Source organism: Rattus rattus, chromosome 5 (genome assembly GCF_011064425.1).
Source record: "Rattus rattus isolate New Zealand chromosome 5, Rrattus_CSIRO_v1, whole genome shotgun sequence".
In the NCBI taxonomy this organism is placed as follows: Eukaryota; Metazoa; Chordata; class Mammalia; order Rodentia; family Muridae; genus Rattus; species Rattus rattus.
The window spans coordinates 14,385,314-14,408,153 of record NC_046158.1 but is presented as its reverse complement, the minus strand read 5'-3'; the positions used below and the strand labels follow the sequence as shown (position 1 = coordinate 14,408,153).

Sequence of the window (22,840 nt, the reverse complement as noted above, 5' to 3'; positions counted from 1 at the left end):
TTCATTTGGGAAAGAACATCCCCCCCCCCAGAGAATAGTAGGTAAATCTGGTATAATGTAAGGAGTGACAGTTCCTGAATTGCCTTCAGAATTTGTTCAAATTAGGGTCTGAGCAATGACCTGAGGATTTTTAGACTGTTCTATGCCCTGGAGATGGGTGGAAGAATCAGTCAATGGCCATGTAGCTGGCCAAAATTTGCTTGAAATGACTGTGGCATCAGCCCCAGAGTCTAACAGCTCTTAAAAAGACTTTCCATTTAATATAAGAATAAGCATGAGGTGAGAGGCAGAAATCCTTTGGGCCCAAAATACCTCAGATATTCTGCGTTCTTTTGGCTTTCTTGAATTTTTGTAATAGGGATTGTTAATTGAAATTTTGGGAAGTAAAACTAACTGAGCAATGGCCTGTTGAGTAGATATAAATATGGGGTCATTGGAGGCTCTGGCCAAGACCTACATTTCCTCATTTTGTTCTGTGTCTATTATCCATGGAATAATCTGAAGCCCTTTAATGGGAGAAGCATGGCCCAATATCAGTCCCTAAGTCCCTGGAGGTAAGGGACCATAAACTCTGAATGCCTTCTTCAGGTGTTAAGATTGTGCTGAAGGGGGTTGGGGATTTAGCTCAGTGGTAGAGCGCTTGCCTAGCAAGCACAAGGCCCTAGGTTCGGTTCCCAGCTAAAAAAAAAAAAAAAAAAAAAAAAAAAAAAGAAAAGAAAAAGAAAAAAAAAAAAAAGATTGTGCTGAAGGAGGCACACAGGTCCAATCCTGAGCTATAGTTTGTGGCCCACCACAGATAGGCCACAGAGCAAACTGGGGAACGTTGGAAGTCTAAGGAACAAACCCTATTGCCCCGGGACCTGTCCGTGGGAAATGGACCTGAGGCTGCCCCTGCTGGAAATTTCCTGACTGGCAAGGAGGCAGACGGCATCCCTGACTGTCAGTCTTGGCCCTGCGTTCTCTTGCCCAGTGGTGTCCACGATGACAGCAGGGACATAGGGCTGCAGGGCTAGGGCTTGTGGATGGAGCAATACCCATCTCTCCCTGTCCTGTCAAGTTAGTTTTTTTTCTTTGATTCATCGTGGGATAAGGGCATTCTCACATGAAATGACCGACCTATTTACAATTAAAGCAGGTTTTGGGGGTGTTTGACACCCCCACGCACTGTAGGGCAGCACCGATTGCTAGTCCGATAGCATGACTAGTTCCTGCTCAAGAACATAGGCGAACATATTCAGCTAAGGGCTTAGAACAGTGTTTTGTTTTTTTTTTTTGTTTTGTTTTGTTTTTTTTTTTTGTTTTTTGTTTTTTTTTTAATATTTTGGCAGGCTTGGTTAGTGTTCACAAAGGAAGTTGTTTTATAAAGGGAATTTCAGGCTCTTGTATGCCAAAAAATCGCTCAGCCATTTCAGTGAGCCATCTGATGAAGGCACTATATGGCTCATAAAGTCCCTGAAGGACCTTAGTCAAAGAGGCAGGAGCGCCTTTCTTTTTTTTTTTCTTTTTCTTTTTTTTTTTTTTTCAGAGCTGGGGACCGAACCCAGGGCCTTGTGCTTCCTAGGCAAGCGCTCTACCACTGAGCTAAATCCCCAACCCCCAGGAGCGCCTTTCTTTGGAGAAATTTTTCCTCCAGGAAGTCAAATAGGCCTGGTGGACCTAGGCTAACAGGCGGGGGGAACAACATTTGTGCCTCAAGGGTATGATATGGTGGCTCCCCTGAAAGTTTTGCTGAGATCCAGGAGCAAGAGCTGGCACGAGAGTGATTTTTGGTTTCACTTCTGGCAAGCCAGTTACTGAGCAACACTGGCCATCAGATTGGTGTCGGTACTTCTTTAAGTTTAGCTAGAACATTAGGTTTTGTCCAATGAGCTTGTCCTTTAGGTGAACTTTCATATGTTCTTTTTCTGTCCTAATTAACTCAATGTTGGGGTCTCAGGTTCTCAGGCAAGTCGGCTCCCCACACTTAACCACCTCACAAAGATACTTGTTCAGCTATGTTAATTGCAGCTTTACTTATAATAGCCAGGAAACAACCTAGATGTCTCCCAACTGAAAAAAAAATAAATATAGAAAATGTGGTACATCTACATTATTCAGCGATTTTAAAAATAATATCATGAATTTTATAGGCAAATGGGTGGAAATTGAAATTCTGAGTGAGGTAGCCCAGACCCAAAAGGACATGCATGATATATACTCACTTATAAGTAAATATTAGCCATAAAATACAGGGTACATATACTATACTATGCTCCACAGAAACAAAGAAGCTAAACAAGAAGGAAGGCCCAAAACATAAATTGTTATCTTCCCCCTGACCCCTACAAAAGAAAGAATGCTCAAGAGAGGATGCTTAAATCTCACTTAGAATTGGGCAGTAAATACTCATAGGATGCAGATATAGGTAACTAACTGGGTGGGAGAAGGATGAGGAGGGGAATAGGGGGTATTTCAGGATCAGGTGTGGGGAGGAACAAGAGAGAGATGGCCAGATGGCTATTAGAATATATGAAAATCTGAAACCTACATGGGTGGGGAGTTACAGGGCATCCAAAGACCTAGTGTAAGAGAGGTACCAAAGAATCAATGGGGGTGACCTTAGCTGAGATTCATAGCAGTGCTGATATGGAACCTGAAGAGACACTTCCTGTAGTCAGGCAGGAAGTGATATAAATACCAACACACCTATAAAACTTCCAACTCAAAATGTATTCTGTCTATAAAAAATGCAGGGACAAGAGATGGAACAAAGACTGAGGGACTTGTGAACCAAAACCTGGCCCAACTAGAGACCCATCCCATGGGTAAACAATAATCCCTGACACTATTAATGATATTTAGCTATACTTGCAGCCTGGAGTCTAGCATAGCTGTCCTCTGAGAGGCTCCATCTAGCAATTAACTCAGTTGGATGTAGATACCCAGAGCCAAATAGTGGGTGGAGCTTGGGGACTCTTATGGAAGAGTTGGGGAAAGGAATTTTGGCCCTGAAGGTGATAGGAACTTTACAAGAAGAACAACAGAGACAACTGACATGGACCATTGGGGTTTGCAGAGACTGAACCACCAACAAAGTACATACATGAACTGGATATAGCCCCCCCCACATATGAAGCAAATATGAAGCTTGGTCTTCATGTGGGTACCAAACTACTGTAGTGGGGGCTATCCCAAAAGCTTTGCCTATCTATGGTATATGTTCTTCTAGTCGGGATGACTTGTGTGGCCTCAGTAAGAGAAGATGCACCTAGCACTGTGGAAATGATGTCCCAGGGAGGGGGATGAACAGGGTGGCATCCTCTCAGAGGTGACAAGAACAGGGGAAGAACTCTGAAAAAGGGCACTTGAATAGAGGGCAATGTTTGTGATGTAAATAAATAAAATAATTAACACAAAAGCAAACAAACAATAAAAAATAGCTTCCACATCTAGACATGGAAACCATAAGTATTGCATTCAGAAAATTACATAAGACTTGCTATGTGACTTGAGTATGCTCTGTTTTTCTGTTTCTAAGAGTCAAGAGAATGAGGTAAAAAATGCTGATTCATGGGATGATTAAAATGACCCCTGGGGTAAATTATTAAACTGATATGCAATCTCTAAGGAAATAGCTTATGCAGTAGTAGCAAGAAAAGACCAGGCTTTGGTCTGCAAGAGAGAGATATCTCAAGCAGATTACAAACTTGTCAGCTTGTATCCATCATTGACTCAAAGTCATTGTTTTACCACTCCCATTCACCTCTTCTTCAGAACCCTCTGTCAGGTTGAGGCTGGTCTTGAGCATACAAAACTTTTGGGTTTGGCTCATGGCTTGGGTGAGAAGTGGGATCCACTGTTGCTCCTGTAGCAGTCACACTTTGTGATCTCCCAAATAATATTGAGTAGCTCATGGGGCTTTTCATCAGTGTACGCTAGGGTCAACAATGTCAACGTTTATAGAGTCTTAGCTTTAGGGGATCCTGAGGATGTCATAGCAGGGTCCATCCTGATACCGAAAGTGGGTCTGGAAGTCTGTCCTACCAATGGCACAGTTGTTGGGTTATTTCTCATCTTGCTCATTTTCCTTGAGAGTAATGAATCCAAGTTTTTATTCTGTTGAACTTTACAGCCATGGGCATTGTAAGGATTGCCATGTGTGGACCTTTCTATTGGAGCTTAAGAGCCTGGTGTTTATGTTTCTCAATTGAGACCTTGTCATCTGGTTTAAAGCAATGGGGATTAGGAGGGGAAGCAGACTCATAGATGTGATTGATGTGTGAACACATTTGTTTTTCTACCCCGTGGAAAGCATATTTTTCGAGAATTTCAGATTGAAGTTTAGTTAGAAGAGGGGTGGGTCATAAAGAATCATAACTAACGTGTAAGGGGTATTTCTGGCCTTGTAAAGGGCATAGCGAAGGATGGGTAATCAGTTTCCACATTTAATTTAGTTAAGGTCTCCTTTAGGGTCCAATTCATCATTTCTTTCTATCCTGAGATTTGGAGAGAGTATATATAATGAACCTTATACTTTGTCTCAATACTTTAAACAGGTGACTTTGTTATCTAAGATACAAAGACAGGTTCACTGTCAGATATAAATAGTGAGGGTAGCCTATACCTGGGGATGAGACCTTCTAGCAATTTTTGGCTACTACAGCAGCAGGTTCCTTGAGTCTGTAAAAGGCACTGTCCATTTAAGGAGTCCATTTAAGATATTCTCCTACTACCACCACCCCTAGTGGTGTCATAGAGTGGCCTAGGAATCACCATAAATCCTGGCATCCAGAGTTTGAAGAACCCTGCTAAGCCCAAGGACTCATGAATTTGATACTAAGTCTGGGAAATGGGAATGTTGAGGATCATTGGTTTCTGAAATGGAGACAGGAGAAAGTACCTAAGGTACTTTCCCTTGGGTATGTACCTAAGGTAAGTTATCTCCTTTTATCAGAGCTGCTATTTTTTCTATGGACACCCAATATCCTCTCAGTTCTCTGAGAAAGGTGCTTGTGACCAAATGGCAAGTGTCTTTATCTGGCATAGCTATGAGGTCAATATAGTTACATGGGGATGGACTTGCTGGTACTCTCCTAGGTCTTTATAAAGTGTCTCATTAAAGATGTTGAGTGAGTTCTTGAATGACTGTAGCAATCTAGTCCAATTTGGCTATCCATTAAGTCCAGACTCTGAGTCCTCCAAAGGAAGGTAAACATGGACTGAATAACTTGGCTAGGCAAGCTAAGGAAAGCATTGTTGAGGTCCAGTATGGCATAGAGGTCTTATTCAAGTGTCAGACTGATCAGAAAAATGCAAAGATTGAGCATTGTAGAAAGAAAATCTTCTACCCTTTTGTTGATTGTACTTGAGTCCTGTATAGACATTATAATGGGGCTTTCTTACTGGCAGGAGAGGGATGTTTCAGGGTGACTGGCAGGGGATTATTAGCCCTTGTTCCCAAAATTGACCTATGTGTGACATTCTTCCTAATTTTACCACTCAGGGCATGGGGTGGACTCTGGCAAAGTTGGCATTGGCCTTCTTTGCTTTAGGATTTGGGGCTTGATGTTTTGTAGTCCCCATGGGATTTTTTTTTCCACCAGTACCCCTGAAATCTCTTCTTATAACCTTTCCAGGTATGGGTCACCATATATAAAAATGAATAGTAAAAACTAAACTAAACTAAAAATACAACAGTGATGTCTGCCCTATTGCCTCAGTAGTCCTGTACTCAATTCTCCAAGCCCCAGGACTGCTTCCATTCCTGGAGGTCTGCTGCCACCAGGGACAACCAGATGTGATTGCTATGATTCAATCCCCTGCCTACTCTATCTCCTGGTAATCCCAGCATCTGTGAGGTCTGCCGTGTCTCCTCTGGGCTCTATCTTCCAATGCACACCTCTACCTGCAAACTCTGTTGGCTGCAGACATCTGGGACAATTAGGTGACATTCTTTCCAAAATTCTCTGCCTGCAGCTTCTGCCAGGAAAACTATCATCAGTGAGGGCTGAGCCCACCCTGTTTCCTCTGCGCTCAACTTCTTACATCATACCTATGCCTAATTTTAGTATTTTTACATGCATTACATCTCAACCTCAGTTTCACTTACCTCCAGTATGCCCCTTCAGCCATCATCCTTGTCCCCCAGATCCACTCTGTAGTGAGAATTTTAGAGTTCTGGTTTCTTTTGAAAACTCGGATTCATCATAAAAAATACGTACTATTTTAATTCCATGTGTGAGATATGAGGCACTTTCAGATTTTCCATAGCAGCTGATTGCCGGGAGCCAGCATTGGCATGGGTCTTCTCTCTTGTTGGTAATTCTTGAGGCTGTGGGGTGGGAATAGCATTGGTGGAGGGTAAGACTTTGTCTTAGGAGATACGGGGATAAGGCTTTTTCTTACAATATATTTAGGGTTGCTGTATAATAATAAGTTCACCTATCTATGTCCAAGTTACTATGTTACAGTAACTGATTTACTTATCTAAGTCACTCTGCTCTGCTACTGTAGCTGACCTGCCTTCTGTGTTCCTCTGAGGCCAAAAACTGCAGTCTCTGGCATTTAGCACCTCATTCTAAAACAGCAGAAGATAATGTAGAGGATTAATTGCTAGACCCTTTTTCCTTTTGTCCCTGTGCCTCTTGCTTGCCAGGTTAGTGGGAAGTTTGACACAAAAAACTTCTATTGAACCAAGAGAAGTGAATAGCGCTTGCAGAAGAAAACTTTTACATAGGTGAATATACATAAACATATATAAATTCAAATACAGATTCATGAATGCGTAGTTGTACATTTCCACTACACCAGTTGGGTTTGGCTGACATGCATTCTCACAATTACATTCTTACAAATACACATGCATACATTCTCACAATTACATACTTACACACATCTATACTTATACATATGGAGCAAAAGACCAAGCACGAGTGCAGTGCTCATTCTCGATGAAAAATGACCTCCAATATTTATTGCACACATAAAGAAAAAGTTTCTATCCTTTTAATGCTAAATGAATTAAACTCAAGTTTGTTTTTTTTAAAAAAAAAAAAAGCTTGTTCCATTTAATAAGCTAAGCCTGTCCTGTCCCATGGTAAGGAAAAAGCTGTCTGCTCATTCTGCTCTCTGCAGATCTTTTTTCTTCTTTGCCTCCACATACTGTACATTGCTCTCTTAGTATTTTAAATTACCAATAGTCTCTAAGTTATTCCATGCTGCACTCTCCCTCTAATCTTGCTCTCTCTTCCTGTTCTGATGTCCCAATAATGCTCTTACTCTCAACGCCTCTTCTCCCAATGTTTTGCTTATACTTCTAAGTTCTTCTTGAGTTGAGTTCTGTCTAAAAATTGTTTTGTCTAAAAACTTCACCTCAGCTTGCTTCCTCTCTCAGCTTGGTTCTTCTCAGCCTAGATCTGCTTATCTCAGTTCTCCTTCAGCTCAGTCCTTCTTAGCTCAGTTCTGACTCTTTGCCCTCAGCACTTAAGCATTCAGAATACAAGATCACATGTTACAAAGTTCATTAAAAGTTCACACAAAAAATAAAATCATAAATTGAAATAGAAGTTTACAACAGAGAATGTTTCCAGCATATCCATAAGCAGTAATTATCTGGCTAAACATCCATCACCTGTCTCAGCTCCACAGGTTCACTGAAGATTTAAAACCATGACTAAGCTATTAGTGAAGTTTTGTGTAGATAAACCCAGTCAATATTTTATCCTCTGTCCTAGTACCTATAATAAATTGTAACTTCCCTGTTTATTACCTTTGGTTAATTGTTTTACAACCTCTTGGAATGTTCTCTGAGTAAGAGAATGTCTGGTTACCATCTGAGAGCAATTAACTGTTGACACTTGGGAGGCTGGCAGAGATCTCACTGCATGTTTTTGCTATCAGAAAAAGACTTAACAGAAGTTCCACTGTAAAAGAGTTTAATAATCCCTGTTATAATTTTAGGAATTCTTGGGGTTGGGGGTTTAGCTCAGCGGTAGAGCGCTTGCCTATCGAGCGCAAGGCCCTGGGTTCGGTCCCCAGCTCCGAAAAAAAAAAAAAAAGGAATTCTTATAGGATCATTATTAAGACTTAAGAAGTCATCTACTTGTCTATACGACATCACTACAAGACAGTACATCTTTGTAGATCTGCAGATATCTGTTCCAAAGAGGATGTGCTATTACTTAATGATTGTTATACGTGTTTAATAAGAACAGGAAAAGCATTTCAATAGTAGGAATCTTTCCTAAGATAAATCTCTTACAACCTTGCTTAATAAGGGTGAACTAGTCACAGATTGTATAATAATCCAAGACAGGCCACCGCAGGATGATCACCTTCTAGATATTAGTTTGTCTCTTTACAGCTCCTGACATCTAACTATGATTTGCTTCATCCTCTAGTAAGGACATGATAGTTTCTGTGATTGGGTGATATTTTGAACTCTGGGGACAGCTCAGAGGGTATTAAAATTCTAGGGCCTGAGAGGTGGGGTTGGCTGTTGCTGGTTATTCTTGTGGGTTGTTGGATAGTTTCTGGTTGTTGGTGGTCATTGTTTGTTAAGTAGTCATGTGCAAGAAGAAACAACAAGAATCGGATATCCTCGTGGCACATGGAATTAATTTCAAAATATAAGGGAGCTAGTAACTAGAGTACTCCCTTTGCTTTTGCAAATGGAGTCTCTGAAAAATGGACAGGTCTTCCAATTTATAACCTCTGTGCTTTTCCTAATACCACATTCCTTAGTTATTCTAAATAAATCAGAATATTTGGTATTTGTGTGGTGATTTTTTTCAATAAAGTAAAACACACAAATCTTAAAGGGATGCAATAATATATCTGGTAACTGGAGAAATGACTCCAGTATTAAGAATACTTTATTCTCCTGCATATGACCTAGGTTCAGTGCCCAGCGCTCACATATTTGCTCAGAATCAATTGTAACTCTAGTTCTGGGATATCTGATGCCCACTTCCGGCCTCCTCAGGTACTGTCATATGGTATACATACACTGACGCACATAAAATAAAAAAAAATGCATGTTTAAAGATATTGGTAAATGGAGCAGCAATCCACTGAACTGAGAATGGGACCCCTGTTGAAGGAATCAGAGAAAGGACTAGAAGAGCTTGAAGGGGCTCAAGACCCCATATGAACAACAATGCCAACCAACCAGAGCTTCCAGGGACTAAGCCCCTACCCAAAGACTATACATGGACTGACCCTGGGCTCCAACCTCATAGGTAACAATGAATAGCCTAGTAAGAGCACCAGTGGAAGGGGAAGGCCTTTGTCCTGCCAAGAGTGAACCCCCAGTGAATGTGATTGTTGGGGGAAGGGGTGGTAATGGGGTGAGGATGGGGAGGGAAAGCCCATATAGAAGGGAAGAGGAGAGGTTAGGGGGATGTTGGCCCAGAAACCGGGAAGGGGAATAACAACCAAAATGTAAATGAGAAATACTCAAGTTAATAAAGATAAAAAAAAGATATTGGTAAATGGTTTTTATTTTTTAAAATATATTTGTTGAGAATTTTATACACATATATTCAGCAAAATATGATCATACATACATATTTTTTCCTATTTAACTCCTTCCATTTCTCCCAAACAAATGCCTTCCAAATTTTTGTCTTACCATATTTTAATAATGTGATAAATCTGATTAGTGCTGTTTGTATGTGCATGGATGTAGAAGCATTCAATTGATCTTAGGCCGTTTATCAGTGGTCAGTATCCCAAAGAAGGATTCTCAATTTCCAATAGCCATCACCTTCCATTAACTCCCCATCTCAATTGTGGCCTTAGTAGTCCCTCTCCTCCTCAGTGCTAGGATTTTGATTTTCTGCATGTCTTATTCAGTAGCCACAGCTTCTGTGCATTTGTGAATGTTTCAATTCTGTGATGTACAGAAGACTGTATTCCGCCGCAGTTTTCCTGAAACTCTGGTGCTTACGATTTTTCAATAATGGGAGACACTTGCAATATAAATAATAATAATAATAACAATAATAATAATAATAATAATAATAATAATAATAATCATAATCATAATAATAACAACTCCCCACTACATGCAGTGCCCGAGAAAGCCTACAATACATTATGTAGCAGACAAACATCAATTGGGAAAGCATGAAAAAATATGAGCATTGTTTGCATATATACAGGAACTCCATAAAATACTAATAGAAATTATGGGTGCTCTAATTGCCCATCATATCATTGTGAGATTATAGGCTTTTCCTGTACAGGAATATAGGAAGCATGCTTAATTTTCTCTAAACCAGTAAGTGATGCACAAGCTTCTTTATAACCATTCTAGAAAAGGACAGTATGTTCTTACCTCCAACAGTATTACACCTGCCCACATCTGTACTAGTAGTATAAAAAAATATGGATGAAAGCAAATCAGCCACCTGTATCACAAATATCAATAGGTTCCTTATTTTATTAAAGAACAGGACTATAGTAAAGAGAGGTGAGCAGTTATTTGCCATCCATTATTTTTTAAGAAACAAAATAGAAATTTTACATTTACCAAGCATCACCCAAAAGCTGACATAAGAATTTCCTGACCCTCTGTCAAACTATCAATTAGTAAAGTTTTCAAAAATTATAATTATTTGTGAGAAGTTTCAGATTTGTGAAACTTTAGTTTTCTTTTGACCCACAAGCCATTTCCTCCTAGTAATAGTTTGATAAAAATGATCCTCAGATGTTTTTATATTTGAGAGGTTTGTCACCAGTTACTGGAACTACTGTGGAAGGATTAGGAACTAGATGTTTGTTGGAGGCTATTGTGTCACTGGTAATGAGCTGTTAACTTACAGAATCTATTTCCAAGACCAGTGTCTGTTTCTCTACCTTTGGATCAGGTTGTAAATCAGTCATCTACTGTTCTAATTGCATGTCTCTCTGGTACATGATTTTGTGACCATGGAGTACTCTTTAAAACTGTAAATAAGTCGCTAGCTAGACACTTTCTTTTATAAGATTTGCCTTGGTCATGGTCTCTTTCCAAAACAAAGAACACCACTAAAACACCACTCTTGATTGCTTGTATTGGTATAGTACAGTTGTTCCATTTGAACATATATTAGTTAATGATTATTAACTAAAACTTTCTTTGCGTTTAATATCCAATTCTACAGAGTTCGTAGGATTTTTTGTTTTGGTTTGTTTGTTTGTTTACCATTCTGTCTGCCTTGGTTTGAAAATTGAATTGTAATATTTATCCACAGTTCCAGCATCTCAAACAATAGATTTTCTTTCGTAAAGTCCATTTTGCTCAATTTATTCCTGACTCCCTCACTCTCTTCTAAGGCATTAGAGACTATTGCTTATTTTTTATTAGCTTTATCATTTTTACAGTTTTTGGATATGATACTACTATACCCACAACTTTTAAAATTGGCTTCTATTAAACTCCCCTGAAGACAAACTTAGCAGATGATGGTTAAACTGAATATACATATTCTCTATAATCCACAACTCTCTGACTATACATTTTACAAGATCCCCTGCAATTAATCTCTAAATAAACATAGATAAATGCTTGTAGTATCCTTCCTTAAAGAAAAAGTTCAGCCACTATGTTTTAGCTACCTTTCTATTGTTATGATAAAACACTATGACCAAATCTACATTTAAAGAAAGTTTATTTAGGGCTTACAGTTTCAGACATGAAAGCTTCATGATCATCATGATAGGGAGGCTGGCAGGCACTAGAATGAAGCAGCAGCGGACAGCTTGTATATCTGATAAATAAGTAAGAAACAGAGAGCAATACTGCAAATGGTGTAGGGTTTTGAAAGCTCAAAGACCATCCTTCAATGACTGTCCTTCTTGAACATGGCCACACCTCCTAATGCTTCCTCAATGGTTACACCAACAATGGACCAATACTCAAATATATGAGACTATAAGAGCCATGCTCACTCAATCCACCATGCAGTGAAAACCCAAATTGTGTTTTTATCTTGCAGTAGAATAGAAATATAGAGAGAATATTTTCAGAGCCAATGGCACACAACAAAAGCAAAGTGTAAGAAGAATAGACATAGTAATTTCTCTCATAAAATAAAACAAAACACTAAACCTTGTAAGTTTGAACAATCTACAATCCATGAAGAACTGTTATACCTCCAAGGAAAATATTGCAAATAGTCAACATACTGGTTAACATCAAGAGATAATATGATACCACTGAGGAATGAACAGCAGCAACACTGACAGTTTTCTACTATTTAGTTTAGAAATTAATGAGTATTTTTAAATCTTATTATTATGATGTTATAGGTATATAACATATACCTTATAGGTGCATATATTTGAATATTGGTCCATAGTTGGCATAACACATATAAATATAATTCAGCACACATATCTAATGCATGTTTAGAAATGCAGAAGTTATTTCAAATGTTCTAAAAATAATGTCCAATAACTGTATTAAATATTGGTTGTTTTAAAAATAATAAGTAGCAGAAATTTAACACAGTTGCAGACATGCACAACTCACACTAGCTGAAGTTTTGCTATGTGCTAGCTGAGTAGCATTTAACTAGGCATTAAATTCTCCTCTGCTACTATGTCTTTATATCTGTAATACCATCAACTATTATCAACTGATTTAAATCAGCTAAGAATGTGCTTCCACAGAGAATGATTATTATGGACCAAAGGCAAAATCATTTTATGGGATGGGACATTTTGTAATTGATCAAAGTGATGTCTTTCTCTTTTTCATAATAATATTTTTGGATTAAATTGCTATTCAGATCTCCTTGAACTCAGTTGAAGAGTTTGATATTTCCTGGTGTCTATCTAGCTATTCTTCATCACCTACTCAGAAAAGCAGAGTCTCTTTAGGACACTGAACCCTACCTCCCCCCACCTGCCCAGAGGCCAATGTCAAAGTTTCACATCTAGGTATGATGCCTCAGTTCACTCCCACTGACCAGGATCTTCATGATCCAGACAAGGCTTGTACTTATCATTGGTTATATCTTTTACAGGGTACAGTGTATTTTAGTGACCCAGGGCTAAACGTTTATCAACAATGAATTGAGTACTATCACACATTGAAAACATAAAAATTGTTTACAAAATGGGCAGAATTGCAGATAAAATAGGAAATAAACATGGCCATAGGTTTATGGAAAGAAAAATTATGGAAAGAAAAATTATGGAAAGAAAAATAAATGTTTTCATAGCTTTCACTGAGCAGTGGTTATAAACATATACAGTAGTTCAAAGGCTAGAATAAAGAACTTCATACTAAGATATGGTACTTATTTGAGTAAATTAATATACTTTCTTTGATGTGAATATTATGAACTATTTACATAAATGAAAACATCATGTTATACACAGTAATATTCTGACTTTTTTGAGTGTCAACTACAAAAACTAAAAAATAAATGGAAGGGGCAGAAAAGATGGCCCAGAAATTAAGAAAATTGATTGTTTTCCCAAAGGCTCAAGATTTTATTTCCTTCAACCATATACTTGTTCACAACCATCTAGATGACCTATCACAGAAGATCTGACACCCTCTTTTGAAATCTTCAGGCAATAATCACATACATAATACACAGAAATACATGTGAAAATGCATAAATATATTAAGTAAATGTGATTAGAGTTAACGCCAAAAAATAAGAGTATGTTATAAGATGAAAGATAAAAATAAATCATAAATCTAAGAGAAAAAATACTTCTGTCATGTTCAGAGAAGAAAAGCGACAAACTTGTCAAATAAAGAAGACTTTGTAATGACAATATAAACAAGTAAAATATTTGAAAGACAAAGAAAAGATGAATGAGTTTTATGAGCAACATTTCAAATTTGCTGAAAATCAGTAAGATTGTAAACAGACAACAAAATTGCACAAGGAGACATGAGTGAAGAAAAGAGCCATGTGAAATTTCCCTGACAGAATAAAAGCTGAATGGAGAAAAGGAGGAGAAAGTAGGGATGTTAACAGTGAAGACCATGCCCTTCACTATGAACAGATTCTTCTGCTGAGGATATTTCTCAGTGCTCCTTTCATATCACGATTCCTGAGACTATAAATAAAGGGATTCACCATGGGTGTGACCACAGTGTACATCAAGGACACAATGGCATTCTTGTCATTAGTGTTCTTAGGTGAGGGGACAAAATATAGTCCAATGATGGCTCCATAGTACAAGGAAACCACACAGAGGTGAGACCCACATGTGGATAAGGCTTTGCAGATTCCCTTGATGGAGGGAGTTTTCAGAATGGTGACTCCAATGTGGCCATAAGAGACCAGAATGCATATGAATGGCAGGGTGATGACCACATTACCTAAAACAAGAATGACCAGCTCATTGATGGTAGTGTCTGAGCTAGAATGCTTCAGCAAGGTAGACAGGTCACAGAAGTAGTGGGGAATGGTATTGTCTCTAAAGTGAGACAGTTGAGCCAAGAGAACAGTATGCACAAGGGAATTCACAGTAGATAAGACCCAGGAAACTACTACTAGAAGGAAACAGAGGTTCTCATTCATAATTTGTGAATATTGCAGAGGGTGACAGATGGCCACATACCTGTCATAGGCCATTGATGTCAGAAGAAAGCTGTCAAGATCAGCAAAAAATGAAAAGAAATATACCTGCATAATGCACCCGGCATATGAGATGGACTGACTATGCGTCAGCATATTTATAACCATTTTTGGAGATGCAACTGATGCAAAAGAGATGTCTGTGAAGGCCAAGTGGCTAAGAAAAAAGTACATGGGGGTTTGTGAGAGTCCAGCTTGATAAGAACAATGATGAGCAGGTTTGCCAGCAATGTGATCATGTACATTGTCAGGAACAGGGCAGAGTACATGCCTTGGTTCTTTGCCTGAATGGGGAGTCCCAAGAGGATGAACTCATAAACAGTGCTCTCATTATCTCTCCTCATGCTCTTGCTCTTCTGCTGTGAGTGAACAGAAGAAATGGGAAAGAGAAGTAATTTTGACAATTGTAGAAACATTTTATGAATCATGAGTACTGAAAATGATGTTAGTTTAAACCACTTAGTAACATCTGATTTAATGTTAATAGGGAGGTATTTGTCACAGTAATATTCTAGTGATGGTAGGCAAGGGATATAACTTGAAAATAACAAAATGTATTTTAGAGGGAAACAATGAACCATCAGAAAAATTATCAGATGAGACCCAGGTCCAGGTCAAGATGCTTGGATTTTACCAAGACAGTATTAAATTAATGAATTAGTATAAAAATTGAAATCAGCCAATAGATAATTCAGCACAGTTTCAATGATTTATGTGTTTTAAGATTCGTAGATGTACTTGCTCAATGATATCTTTCCATCAATTAAATTCAGATGCTGGATTCCATGGTGTCACATTAGATCTGTGAGATACTAGAATCTGGGGAATTACTGAAAGCAAGAATGGCAGATGTTCAAAGCATTAAGAGTATGAGTCTCTGCCAGTATAATACCAATATCAGCTTGCAAGCAGCTATGTGTTCTTCACAAATATCAGCCAAAGAAATACCTTGTGTATTTTAGCAAATGTAAATGTCACATTTTATTCTTAACCTGGTTTTTTTAGTCAAAGACAGTTACCTATACATTTATAACATTTTTCTCTGTTGCCAAACTGGCATTTCTCTATTTTTCCTTTAATCGTGCACTATCCCTATGAACAATCACTAAACAACTGGAAAAGGAACCTGATAAAATTAGACTTGATATCCATCAGCTAAAAGAACTTCATGGTTATATTCTATTTCAGGAGTTGTTTAGTGGCCAGTTTGTCCCTGTGACTGGCAGCCATCTATTTGCATCTTCATTCTTTCCAGGTTTTAACTAGAATTTATGTATGTCTTATCACAAGTTAGTTAAGACCATTTTTAAAGTGCCAAAATATCATCCACCTTACTCTGTAAAAAAGAAAACTCAGTTAATGTGATATTGCATGAAATTAATTATAGTACATTTTCTACTTATTTCTGTGTTAGTAGTAATTATTTTTTCACAATGAAAATCTTATTCTCTATCTGGATATATATACACTATTTGTAATAATTTTTTATATTTTGATCAGTATTACAATAAGCAATATTATTTTTATTTCATTTTAGATACTATATAATGATACATTCAGAAAATTAGTTTAGGAAATAGGCATCCATGGTTTTGTAAAAATGTCAAGTCATAAGAAGCTGAAAAAAGCTGATACATGTTTTATGAAAAAATTTTAGTGGAAGAGGGAGTATAAAATATTATAAACATGGGACTCTATGTAAGTGCTAGAAAATAACATTACTAGGAAAATGCAAGCAATAACCAATCATAAAAATATAAATGGAGAATATATGAGAAGCAGGCAGATAACACATTTAATTTGCTATGATATAAAGTTTCCATCTGTTTAAGGACTGTAACACCCCCTTCAAAAGAGGTGAAGTAGCAAAAAATAGGAAGTGGTATGCTGGCAGCAAGGTAGAAAGCAGAAGGGGGAAGCCAAGAATACTAGCTAGAATGTGAACATCAGAAGTAATTATGGAAAAAATCACATAGATTTGGGAAGAAGTTGGAACAAAACAAATAAAAATTTTGCTTAAGTTAAATGTGAGCAGAAAGGATTATTTTCCTACTTTCTTTCATAAACAGATACATTTTTGAAGAACATTTTGAAGGGGTACATGCTTTTATCTCAAAGTTTAGGCAGGTTCTCACACCAAGGTTGATTACTGCATAGGGAACTGTACACCAAGTCATAGTGTGATCATTGAGATGTGAAAGGAATGCAGAACAGAGAAACAGATAAGAAGAACAACAGACAGACACAGGAAGACACTAAGAGAAACCAAACCTTATGTAGTGATACAGAAGAATTCACATTCTATGCCTGTTCTGACAAGCACAATACAGATATTTTTAGCAAAAAAAGCATGGAAAAGCTCTTGAATTTCTCTCTAGAAAGAGCAGCTTTATCACCTGAAGCAGTCATTTATCCATCAACACAAGCCAAAGGATAATGAAATATGATAGATATGTGAGCATATACAATGTCTACATATAATGAGAAGTCCATGTGAGCTCTAATTTTGACAAACCATGTGAAGGACTTAGGGTGTATTCTTTTTCCCCAGATACAAATTAGAGGCATACAGGATAAACTTACTTCATTGTCATTGACTCCCTTGGGGATAGAACTTTTTCAAGCAGGCATGAGAGTCCCTTTACCCTCAAGAACTAACAGTAACAACCATTTTGTGCTGTTTAAAATATGACTCCTGTGATAACATGACATTCAATAACACAAGCTCTCATATACAGACACAAAACAGTTGTAAACAGACTCTCATATAATTTGGAGGATAATAATTCTAAATAGGCTTATTAACACAGCAAGAAAATATCAACATACATAATAATAGGGAACTATTTCTGTAATATTTGTGAAGTTCTTTCACTGCACATCAAGATTTAGAATTTATCTTTCAGTCCTATGCCTTCCACATGTGCAGACCATCAGCATGTCTGTTCTTCAGAAGATCTCATAGTCTGAATGCTTTCTAAGAGGTCTGCTACAGCCAGGGCCAAAGGTAAGGGACAGTCCCAAATAATCTCAACAGCTGAGAACAGAAGAGGCCAGTGGACTTGGGACCCATTCCCACTTGCACTCCCTGCTTGAAATCCACCTACTTTCATGCATGTACTTTCCACCTGGGAAAACCATCAGCATGTCTGCTCCTCTCAAGACCACACAGTCTAAAGGCCTCCCAAGAGGTCTGCCACAACAAGGGCCCCAGGCCTCCCAGGAGACCTGCATCAATTCAGGATCATAGGAGGCAGATTCCAGACAGAGACAACCAGGTCTGTTAACACCAGTGATAACCAAATGGTGAGAGGATAGTGCAAGATGACATTCAACATAAGAAAATATACTCTGTCACCATTAGAACACAGTTCTACCACTACAGCAAACCCTAGATAGACAAACACACCTGGAACACCAAGATGCGGACCTAAAAGGCTATCTCATGAAGATAGTAGAATCTTTTAAAGAGGATATAAATAACTCACCAAAAGAAATACAGAAAAACACAGGTAAACAGGTAGAAGCCTTTAAAAAGGAAACAAATCCCTTAAAGAAATACAGGAAAATACAATCAAATGGAGCAAGAAATTGAAAAACCTGGTTCACAATCTAAAATTGAAAGTGGTTTGCTGCTGGCATTCGCCTATGTATTTGCCATATTCTGGCTGTGTCTCTCAGGAGAGATCTGCATCCGGTTCCTGTCAGCCTGCACTTCTTTGCTTCATCCATCTTATCTAGTTTGGTGGCTGTATATGTATGGCCCACATGTGGGGCAGGTTCTGAATGGGTGTTCCTTCTACCTCTGTTCTAAACTTTGCCTCCCTATTCCCTGTCAAGGGTATTCCTGTTCCCCATTTAAAGAAGGAGTGAAGCATTCACATTTTGGTCATCCTTCTTGAGTTTCATGTGTTCTGTACATCTAGGGTAATTCAAGCATTTGGGCTAATAGCCACTTATCAATGAGTGCATACCATGTGTGTTTCTCTGTGATTGGCTTACCTCACTCAGGATGATATTTTCCAGTTCCATCCATTTGCCTATGAATTTCATAAAGTCATTATTTTGATAGCTGAGTAATATTCCATTGTGTAGATGTACCACATTTTCTGTATCCATTCCTCTGTTGAAGGGCATCTGGGTTGTTTCCAGCTTCTGGTTATTATAAATAAGGCTGTTATGAACATAGTGGAGCACGTGTCTTTGTTATATGTTGGGGCATCTTTTGGGTATATGCCCAAGAAAGGTATAGCTGGGTCCTCAGGCAGTTCAATGTCCAATTTTCTGGGGAACCTCCAGACTGATTTCCAGAATGGTTGTACCGGTCTGCAATCCCACCAACAATGGAGGAGTGTTCCTCTTTCTCCACATCCTCACCAGCATTTGCTGTCACCTGAGTTTTTGATCTTAGCCATTCTCACTGGTGTGAGATGAAATCTCAGGGTTGTTTTGATTTGCATTTCCCTTATGACTAAAAATGTTGAAGATTTCTTTAGGTGTTTCTCAGCCATTCGGCATTCTCAGCTGTGAATTCTTTTTTAGCTCTGAACCCCATTTTTAATAGGGTTATTTGTCTCCCTGCGGTCTAACTTCTTGAGTTCTTTGTATATTTTGGATATAAGCCCTCTATCTGTTGTAGGATTGGTAAAGATCTTTTCCCAATCTGTTGGTTGTCATTTTGTTCTAAAAACAGTGTCCTTTGACTTACAGAAGCTTTACAGTTTCATGAGATCCCATTTCTCGATTCTTGATCTTAGAGCATAAGTCATTGGTGTTTTGTTCAGGAAATTTTCTCCACTGCCCATGTTTTCGAGATGCTTCCCCACTTTTTCTTCTATTAGTTTGAGTGTATCTGGTTTGATGTGGAGGTCCTTGATCCACTTGGACTTAAGTTTTGTACAGGGTGATAAGCATGGATCAATATGTATTCTTCTACATACTGACCTCCAGTCGAACAAGCAACATGTGCTGAAAATGCTATCATTTTTCCATTGGGTGGTTTTGGCCACTTTGTCAAAAATCAAGTGACCATAGGTGTGTGGGTTCATTTCTGGGTCTTCAATTCTATTCTACTAGTCTATCTGTCTGTCTCTGTACCAATACCATGTACTTTTTACCATTATTGCTTGGTAATACTGCTTGAGTTCAGGGATAGTGATTCCCCCAGATGTCTGTTGATTGTTGAGGAGAGTTTTAGCTATCCTGGGTTTTTTGTTATTCCAGATGAATTTGGAAATTGTTCTGTCTAACTCTCTGAAGAATTGGATTGGTATTTTGATGGGGATTGCATTGAATCTGTAGATCGCTTTTGGTAAAATGGCCATTTCTACTATATTAATCCTGCCAATTCATGAGCAAGGGAGATCTTTCCATCTTCTGAGGTCTTCTTCAATTTCTTTCTTCAGAGTCTTGAAGTTCTTAGCCTACAGATCTTTTATTTGCTTGGTTACACTGAGGTATTTTATATTATTTGGGACTATTATGAAGACTGTCATTTCCCTAATTTCTTTCTCGGCTTGGTTCTCTATTGTGTAGAGAAAGGCTACTGATTTATTTAAGTTAAATTTATACCCAGCCACTTTGCTGAAGGTGTTTATCAGGTTTAGTAGGTCTCTGGTGGAACTTTTGGGATCACTTAAATATACTATCATATCATCTGCAAATAGTGATATTTTGACTTCTTCTTTTCCAATCTGTATCCCTTTGATATCCTATTGTTGTCTGATTGCTCTTGCTAGAACTTCAATAACTGTACTGAATAATTAGGGAGATTGTGGGCAGCCTTGTCTAATCCCTGATTTTAGTGTGATTGCTTCAAGTTTCTCTCCATTTAGTTTAATGTTAGCTACTGGTTTGCTGTATATGGCTTTTACTATGTTTAAAAATGAGCCTTGAATTCCTATTCTTTCCAGGACTTTTATCATGAAGGGGTGTTGAATTTTGTCAAATGCTTTCTCAGCATCTAATGAAATGATCATGTGTTTTTTTTTCCAGTTTGTTTATATATTGGATTGGGTTGATTGTTTACCATATATTAAACCATCCCTGCATGCCTGGGATGAAGCCTACTTGATCATGGTGGATGATTGTTTTGATGTGCTCTTGGATTCAGTTTGCCAGAATTTTATTGAGTATTTTTGCGTCAATGTTCATAAGGGAAATTGGTCTGAAGTTCTCTTTCTTTGTTGGGTCTTTGTGTGGTTTAGTTATAAGAGTAACTGTGGCTTCATAGAAGGAATTCATTTGCACTCCATCTGTTTCAATTTTGTGGAATAATTTGGATAGTATTGGTATGAGGTCTTCTATGAAGGTCTGATAGAATTCTGCACTGAACCCATCTCGTCCTGGGCTCTTTTTGGTTGGGAGACTTTTAATGACTACTTCTATTTCTTTAGAAGTTATGGGGTTGTTTAAATGGTTTATCTGTTCCTGGTTTAATTTCAGTACCTGGTATCTGTCTAGGAAATTGTCCATTTCCCTCCAGATTTTCAAGTTTTGTTGAATATAGGCTTTCGTAGTAGGATCTGATGATTTTTTGAATTTCCTCTGATTCTGTAGTTATGTCTCCCTTTTCATTTCTGATTTTGTTAATTTGGACACACTCTCTGTGTCCTCTTGTTAGTCTGGCTAACGGTTTATCTATTTTGTTGATTTTCTCAAAGAACGAGAAAAACTTGTTTGGTTCTGTTGATTCTTTGTATGGTACTTTTTGTTTCTATTTGGTTGATATCAGCTCTGAGTTTGATTATTTCCTGCCTTCTACTCCTCCTGGGTGTATTTGCTTCTTTTTGTTCTAGAGCTTTTAGGTGTGCTGTCAAGCTGCTGACATATGCTCTTTCCTGTTTCTTTCTGCAGGCACTCAGAACTAGGAGTTTTCCTCTTAGCACAGCTTTCATTTCGTCCCATAAGTTTGGGTATGTTGTACCTTCATTTTCATTAAATTCTAAGAAGTCTTTAATTTCTTTCTTTATTTCTTCCTTGACCAGGTTATCATTGAGTAGAGCGTTGTTCAACCTCCACGTATATGTGGGCGTTCTTCCCTTATTGTTATTGAAGACCAGCTTTAGGCCGTGGTGGTCTGATAGCATGCACGGGATTATTTCTATCTTTCCATACCTGTTGAGGCCTGTTTTATGACCAATTTTATGGTCAATTTTGGTGAAAGTACCATGAGGTGGTGAGAAGAAGGTATATCCTTTTGTTTTAGAATAGAATGTTCTATAAATATCTGTCAAGTCCATATGGTTCATGACTTCTCTTAGTCTGTCTATGTCTCTGTTTAATTTCTGTTTCCATGATCTGTCCATTGATGAGAGTGGGGTGTTGAAATCTCCTACTATTATTGTGTGCGGTGCAATGTGTGCTTTGAGCTTTAGTAAGGTTCTTTTATGGATGTAGATGCCCTTGTATTTGGAGTATAGGTATTTAGGATTGAGAGTTCAACTTGGTGGATTTTTCCTTTGATGAACATGAAGTGTCCTTCCTTATCTTTTTTGATGACTTTTAGTTGAAAATCGATTTTATTCGATATTGGAATGGCTACTCCAGCTTGCTTCTTCACACCATTTGCTTGGAAAGTTTTTTTCCAGCCTTTCACTCTGAGATAGTGTCTGTCTTTGTCTCTGAGGTGTGTTTCCTGTAGGCAGCAGAATGCAGGGTCCTCGTTGCATATCCAGTTTGTTAATCTATGTCTTTTTATTGGGGAGTTGAGACCATTGATGTTGAGAGATATTAAGGAATAGTGATTATTGCTTCCTGTTATATTCATATTTGGATGTGAGATTATGTTTGTGTGCTTTTCTTCTCTTTGTTTTGTTGCCAAGACGATTAGTTTCTTGCTTTTTTCTAGGGTGTAGCTTTCTGCCACCACTCTTACAACATCCTGGGGAGCCCAATTTCCAGGATCTCTGAAATGCGCATGATCACAGAATCACAGGATCACAGAGAAAGCTCGAGTCCCAGGAGATAGGATGCAAGTTCGAGTACTGGAGTGCTGACACACTCAAGATCACAATATCTTTCCCAACACCCAGTGTAATTGGGATCCGCACAGGAACCAGAAACACCCAGACTTTGCCCAATCAGATCCACAGGATCTTTCCAGCTTGCACTTGTGCCTGGTGCAAACATAGGGCTCTGGCTCCCCCACCCACTTCTGAAACACCCTGAGAAAGCTTGACTCCCTGACACACATGATTTCAGGGCCTTGTTCACACCACAGTTTCAAGATCTTAGAAGCAGCTTGACTCTCAGGAGCTCTGACACACCTA

At 38.3% G+C, this 22,840-nt stretch overlaps 1 protein-coding gene across 1 annotated transcript; it reads right to left on the bottom strand.

Annotated features, from left to right (window-relative positions):
- Window positions 1-13,982: 13,982 nt before the first annotated feature.
- Window positions 13,983-14,914, bottom strand: LOC116900125 (olfactory receptor 50-like). The gene is given in 2 exon segments (XM_032901899.1): window positions 13,983-14,752; window positions 14,755-14,914. Coding segments are annotated over 2 exon segments (930 nt in total).
- Between the last annotated feature and the right edge of the window lie 7,926 nt (window positions 14,915-22,840).